Raw genomic sequence first — 7,917 nt, forward strand, 5'->3', positions numbered from 1 at the left:
GTACTAAATTGTTTGTTGTAAACCAGTGCGTAACTGTTGAGAGTGCACTGTTTACGTCGTCAAATTGCTCTCTATTTCTGTCAACTTTGAAGATAAGAGATGTGTCATCTGCAAATAATACAACATCGCAGATATTTTTGAGGTGGTAAGGTAAATCATTAATGTACACTAAGAATAAGAATGGACCTAATATTGAGCCTTGTGGCACACCTAGCTGAACTGGAAGGCCCGACTACTAATCGTAGGATTAGTATTTATTTATTAATATTAAGTATATTATAATTGTGAAAGTTTGTGAAAATGTATGGATGTATGTTTGTTATTCTTTCACGCAAAAACGGCTGGACCGATTTGGTTTAAATTTGGTATGTAGATAGGTAATACCCTAGATTAACACATAGGCTACTTTTTATGAACACACCACGCGGGCGAAGCCGCTGGCGGAAGCTAGTTTCTTATTAAATTAGAAAGACAAATATTACAATATCAACAAAAAATGTGTTACATTTTCTAAATCCAGTATCTTTCACACTTGCAGAGGTTGATGGCGCCAAGACTCACGTAGGTCGATTGAAGGGCAAACTACACGACAAATTCAACTGCACCCTTAAAGATGAACACAAGGTAACTACAATACTTTAACACTAATTATTACAAAATAGTTCAACAAATTCTTAAGAATATTTTGTTGCAATGTTTTTAGGCTTAAGTTCCAACTACACCATTAACTTTTAAACTTAAAATAAATGCTACTTTTTCTATGAGTTTTCACATTCCATTTTCAAAGAAAACAGTTGTTTTAAGAAAACGTATGTTTATGTACTAGGTGAATTTAGCTTTAAAAACAACAAAAGTTTGGGGTTAATTTTATTGTTATAACACCATGCATATTTAAATAACCAAAAAAAATCCGTCTTGCATGAAATGTTTTTAATGGAAACCATTTTCTAAAAGAATAATTATTTTTTAAATAATACTATAGGAAAATAATCTCTATAGGACATCGTATTAAAATACAAATTCCTGTTAGTAATAATAAAGTTACATGTAGGTTCCCAGTTATCTGGTAGTACGGAAGTACTTCCGCTAAATCGATGGTATTTTAATGAGTTTTTCCAATATATTGTATGTATTAATTAATTTTAGCAATAATATTATGGGCGTTGCTTAACACATCCATCCGGATTTCAATACCACATCTGTCTATTGTTTTGTTTACTTGGAAACGAATTTTGACAAGTAACGTCCGATTTCTGTCTTTATATAGTAAGAGTAACAACAGATAAGTTATTGAAATCTGCCATTAACAAACAAATTAGGCCCAAGTTCGACAGTATCAACGTCAGTTGTCTTAAAACAATTGCCTCTATGAATTTTCGAAGTAAATTGTTTGAACAAAACGTTTATATTGGCGTTACATCACATTAGTATCCAAGTGAGATGCAATCATTACTCAATTACGATTAAAGATAAAAGTTTTTTTTTTTGTGATTCTATAATAAATCATATTGTCTGCAATTGATTTTAGATTGTAATACAATTGTAGAGCAGGCCACCCTATAGACCATTGGCAAACCGATGGAATATCATTGGAATGCGATTGGTCTTATTTTCAATTGAAATCCAAGTGTCAGTTTGTGACATTAGCAGAATTAAGCCTCTGGACTTGATTACCCGCCATTTTGTCCACAGACAATGCTGCACTACCACATAAACGAGACGATGCGCTACAGCGACCTCTTTGCTCAACTGGAAGCGATGCGGGCGGAGTTCCCCTCCCTCATCGAGGACTACTCCGTCACGGAGACCACGCTGGAAGAGGTGTTCCTCTCCTTCGCCAAGGAACAAGGCTCCCATGACACTGTTTGAATACTGAAGTATGATGGAAAGGTTTGGTGCTCTTTTATTATTTTTAGGGCCCGTGTTTCATGTCTTCTTGTTTACAGAAGGTTGTTTAACCTAAGCTATAGTCTATAGGTACATAGATGATATTGCTTTTCAATCCTTGTGATGGTTGAATTTGTGAAAAGTTAAGGGTTATTACAGAGGATGGGGAAAGTGCTTAATTTTCTAGATTTTGGACATTTAAAATACTTATTGGTAAGGAGAAAACAGTTACTTTAAAGCGAAGGAAAAAAAATACTGCGTGTTAATTTTCCAAATTAAGAAAAAAATATGCTAGTTCACTATAAAAGGGCCCTAAAAATGTATATGTACCAACAGTTTGATAATGAAAGACAACAAGATCTATTATATATTTAGCGGAATTTGTATGTATTTATGCAAGGCATGTAAAATATTACGTATTGTAAATAATTTCTATCTAATTATTTATGAGGCTAAATACCAAATGAAGTATTAAATACCTAGCCTTCGATTCGTGATATTATTATATTTAATATAAATCTGATCTGCGTGTGAAAAGATGGCAACACCAAACTTTAGCACCAAATTGCTTACACCGCCAATTTTGTATTGAGAATTTCAATCCACCTTTTCAAAGAACATCATAAAAGTTTACGTTTTCACACGTTTGGCATGTAGCTTGAGTTTTGTTCTAATGATAGACAATGTTGTACACTTCCCGCCAAACTTGATGCCGGCTCGCAACTAATGTCATCACACAAGTACGCGCTTGTGGCCTGTACACCTCGCGCGCTCCGCCACTCGCTGCTGCCTTAAAATTATTTCTGAGCAGCGATTCGGGCCGCCAAGAAGTTTGGCGTGAAATATAGGTATTGGTTTGGTTATAAAACCACTACAATGGCCTTAACCAAAAACAAAGATATAAAAGTAAGCTGTAGACATTACAGGCTTCTACATTCCCAACACAGGATATCTAGTCAAGAAAGAAATATTATTTTTGTATCATCTCATCAGATTCATTGTTATTTTTTAACTGTAAATGTTTTCATTACCATAAGTTACAATAAGCATTATTGTTGCTCTCTACCATTTGAAAGGTCTTGAAAATTATTGGTTGATAATACCTATTGCGCATTTGTAAAATAATTGGTAAAAATTTTTTTTGGGCTGACATTCTACATTAAAAAAAAAATCTAACCACACCACTGATGATCGTGATAAAGATGGACTTTTATAAGTTATCTATCCATCGATTACCATTAATTTAAATTGTTTATTATATTGTATTAAAAATTGATCACGTTCATAGTGGGCTATTTATGAATTTTGCACCTAAATATGAATGGCAAAACATACTAATACATATAGTGTGAAAAAATACCTCATTTCGTATACAATTTGTTTACACATATGGTGCATATTATGTATAAAAAGCATGCAATTGCTTCATTGGTCGTAAATAACCAATTAAAAACAAGCTATTTGTTGCTTGCGCAGTTGGGTAAAGGTAGTCGTTGAATACATGGCTGTAGCCTTGTTTGTTGGTTGGCTACGAGACAGTAGAACATTCCGTCCAAATACTTCACATTCATCTCATATTTAGGAATAATAGTTTCCAAGTTTTGTGGAAGCAAACTTACGAGTTTGTTGATGCAATTTTTTTGTTAAGTGTGAACTATTTTAGGGACATATTGTACGAGAAAAGCATTTTATTATAGCAGTCCAGTTTTTTTATTATAGCAGTCCAGTTTTTTTATTACAGCAGTCCAGTTTTTACATATTGTAACATTATGAAAATATATATTTTTTTTTATAATTTTTTAAACTTAAAAAAAAAACTAAAATTGTATCAGACATCGAATAATGTTAAAAAAAACATGATTTCAGAAAACAAACAAAGTTATACCTAATTGAAACCAAACACAATATCATTTTGGTTTTAAGTGACATTCTTGAAAATATGTTCCTAAATGGTTACACGTTGACATGCAAGTTGCGGATTAAACTAACATACTATACTAATATACATGTTATTTATATAAAATTAAAAAGAGAGCTTTAGCATTGTATTGTGATATTATGGTGAAACGCTTTGCATAAAAGTGGAAAGTTGAATCTAGAATATGACGAAATCATGCACTGAGTAACTAAAGTTAAAAACTGTAGAAACATTATTTTGTTTGTTTGTTTGTAAAAGCTCCGAAACTACTCAACCGATTTGGACATTTCTTTCACTTTTGGGAAGTTACATTATACTCGCTATATTTTAGCGTTGTACGAGGATTCTCGGGACGCGGGAAGTAGTAAGCAGCTAATTTTACATACACTACGTCTGTTTGACCATGTATCATGTAACCTTTTGCCAGAAAATATTTTAACTACATATGATTGTCAATGTAGGTTAATTGGTAATCTATACTAATATTATAAAGCGTTTGTTTGTTTGTTTGAACGCGCTAATCTCAGGAACTACTGGTCCGATTTGAACAATTATTTCAGTGTTAGATAGCCCATTTATCGAGGAAGGCTATAGGCTACTTTTTATCCGGGTTCGTGCTGAGGTTCCCACGGGATGCGGGTGAAACCGCTAGCAGAAGCTAGTGTTTAATAAATGTGTAATTTTGAAGTAACGTTAACGCAGGCGGAGCAATTCCGTAAAAAAAAATACAATCAGAAATATTGGAAAATTCTAGATTCAAGCTTAGGGCATTAAAAATAATTTGTGTATATAATATTATAAACTTATATTTATTTGTAATGTTAATGATCGAATAATGTGATGTGTAAACACTATTCTTGTAACTAAATGTCTGCACTGCAGAGTCTGCACAGCGTGCCTAATCGACACGACGCTATTTAAGAAAAGCAATAAATTCAGTAGTTATTATTACTTACTCGTGTAAAACCTTGTATTTAATCACTCATTTAAAATTGCATGACACAAATTAATTTTCATTTCTGATACTGCCAGCAACAAGTTTTATTTCTCATCTTTATATATAGGTAGTTATTAAAATCATCTGAAAAATTACAAAAAATAAATAACGTTGATCTTAATTGGGAAATAATAACCACAAAAGTGCTTTGTAAAATGAAATTCGTATGGCGTATTGCGATAAAATAAAAAGTAGGTATTATAACCACCTGTAAAACTTAATCTGACAAGGTTTTAATTTTATATGCTAAATATATTTAATTCTAATTGGCAACTAATTTGTGAATTTCAAGACGAAAAACTGACTGATTTTAGTACTTATTGAATAAAAAACAATTAACTAATTGCTATTCATGTAAGCACAACTTATAAACAATTCACAAACTGTCAAATTGAAATGTTTTTTATTCCTTTTTTATTAATTATCTATTGTATTATTATAATTCTAATGTGTGTAGTTATATAAATTTTCTTTTATATCCTATGTTTGTAATATTCAAACTTATTCCCGATATCAATAAATATTTTTACACAAAACGTGATTTTGTTTTATTATCAAATATGTAATTCTTATCCTCACTTGCAATTTAAATAATATTAAAATAAAATACTTTTCATTCCCTTTTACAGAAATGTATGGCTGAATCAAAACAGTTCGATTCATCATCTGCCTAGCCTTTTGCCAACTATGTTGGGGTCGGCTTCCAGTCTAACCGGATGTAGCTGAGTACCAGTGTTTTACAAGGAGCGACTGCGTTTCTGACCTCCTCAACGCAGTTATCTTGGCAACCCAATACTCCTGTGTAGGAATGTTTGTCAGACTTTCAAAGAACAGCCGGGACCTACAGCTTATTGTGCCCTCCTTCATCAATACTGTTATCCGAATACCCGTAGCCAATGCCTATGCGGAAACTGCTTAAGTACCTACAGCTGAGTTAAGTGCTGATATAAGCACTACTAATACATGTAAGTGCTCAATCAATAAGTGGCAGGATATTACAACTTTAGCTGTCCGTTGTTGTAAGCACCTCGTTGATTACATATCAAGTATCTGCACTATTATTGTTGCTGATGTCAACATCATCCACCTACTTTTCCCATAGGCGTTATGGGATCTGATTGGGAGTATATATAGTACCAGTGCAGTGTTACAAAAGGAGACACAGGCCCTTCTGTCATTCTGTCTTGGGTTGAAACTCCTGATTTTTGCGACAATTGTACAATAGGAATTTAAACGAAAAGTAATGCATTCTAGAAGATCGTCGCCGGCGGCTGTATCAATAACATAATTCCAGGCTCCGGACTGCCTTGTGAAAGTTTCTAAAACCTACAAAGCTATTCTGACCCGACCCGGGAATCAAATCTCGTGCACAGCAGCCGCGCTTGCAACAGCTAGACCCACGAAGCATATATAATCATGAAGGGAATTTTATTTGTTTGTTTACCCATATCGCTATTGTGAAGCTATTGCTATTATTATAACTTAGCTATTGTATGTTATCCGCGTAAGGAAAGAAACAAACCGCGGCAAAAAGCTAAGCTAATATAATAAATTTTACTTGAAAACGAACATAGAGATAAATACTATTACTACCTACTATTAAACATAACAGTAAATTGGTAATATTCAAAGAATATCATCATCTCCCGAGCCTTTTCCCGACTATGTTGTGGTCGGCTTCCAGTCTTACCGGATTCAGCTGAGTACCAGCGCTTTACAAAGAGTGACTGCCAATCTGACCTCCTCAACCCAGTTACCTGAGCAACACCATACCCCTTTAAGACTACCCGTTAAAAAGCCAAGGATGTTAAGCCAAAGCCAAAAATGCCAAGGATGTTCAATGACAGCAATAATAACCAAATATGCTGTTTTATTAATAGATACATCTAAAATTTATGAAAAAACAAACAGTTACCCGTATAAAAAAAAATGTTTTCTGTTTTATTTATTTATACCTACCTAACTAGCTAGAAATGATGAAAAAATACATGAATATGAATTTATTTTGAATATATCAACATAAATGAATATCTTTACTATTACTTTGCCCATTCATACTACATTGAATACGTTGTTTGTGCCTCAAGGCAGAGTCCTTGGTCCACTGTTGTTTATACTAGGACTTTTCTAAAACTGTAGCCCTTTTACCCAATCATCTAACTTAAATATGGCGTATGTTATCGTCAATATTTACAGGAGGAAATTCGTCCCTTAACGGGATTGCATAAAGCCTCTAACTTGTGTTTAGTGTAGCTTGCCAAAAGTAAAAGGATTTTCTTAAACGTTAGTTTCGGAACCTTTAGTTAGGGTACATACAAACAAATAAAATATGTGTCCTCTTTACTATATTAGCATAGATAGTGCTTGAGTGAGGACTCAAAACACTTGATATTTCCAGTACAAATCGGTCTTAAACGTAACTATTTAGTAATCTGTGCTTAAACGCCATTTTCATACATAACGATTAAAAAAGCCTTGAAAAACCATGCTCAACGGCCAACTATCGGAAGGCATTCAATTGTAAGTACATATGTGGATGATTTCATAGGGTTGAATAGGCACTCCAAAATTAAGTGGGTTTTACCTGTCTAAGTGCCAACATGACCTTCGATGTGAATATGACCAGGATTAAGATCAACATTGCCACTGAGGTACAGTCACACAACTTGGCACCGAAAAAAAAAAACCAAAAATGTGTTTGAGGAAACTTGAAATTTTGATAGGATATTATTTATGGCTAAAAAATTAGATTTTCAAAGGTACAGAATATTTTGGTGGGATTTTCTACCTGCTAGGTCACCTGACAAATTATGTTAAGATTTTAAAATTTCAAGTTGCAAATACTTTTTGTGTATTTTTTGCAAGCTTCTTGGCAGCGTTCAAACCCCAGCTTAATCCTCTGGCTTATTTTTTTTTTAATAGTCATTAGTCGGGGCGGGGCCAACGCCTGTTTTTAATTTGAAATTGTAAAGGCATATCCATATTGAATACTTCTATTTACTGTGGCGAAAATTAAATTATTATAATTTAACTTTCTAAATGACATCTTGAACATAGGTAACATAGTTCACACAGACTTGTAATCAGGACCAGATGAAGAATAAAACAATCAAAA

General features: G+C 33.3%; 1 protein-coding gene across 1 annotated transcript in view; it reads left to right on the forward strand.

The window, feature by feature from the left end:
- Window positions 1–5,338, forward strand: part of LOC124638019 (phospholipid-transporting ATPase ABCA7-like) — a 52,740-nt gene extending 47,402 nt beyond the window's left edge. Inside the window, exons 30-31 of the mRNA XM_047174791.1 lie at window positions 539–624; window positions 1,693–5,338. Coding sequence (XP_047030747.1) covers window positions 539–624; window positions 1,693–1,869 — 263 coding nt within the window. The 3' untranslated portion in view covers window positions 1,870–5,338. The remainder of the gene's footprint in view (window positions 1–538; window positions 625–1,692) is intronic.
- The last annotated feature ends 2,579 nt before the right edge of the window (window positions 5,339–7,917 follow it).

Source organism: Helicoverpa zea, chromosome 17 (genome assembly GCF_022581195.2).
Source record: "Helicoverpa zea isolate HzStark_Cry1AcR chromosome 17, ilHelZeax1.1, whole genome shotgun sequence".
Taxonomy (NCBI): Eukaryota; Metazoa; Arthropoda; class Insecta; order Lepidoptera; family Noctuidae; genus Helicoverpa; species Helicoverpa zea.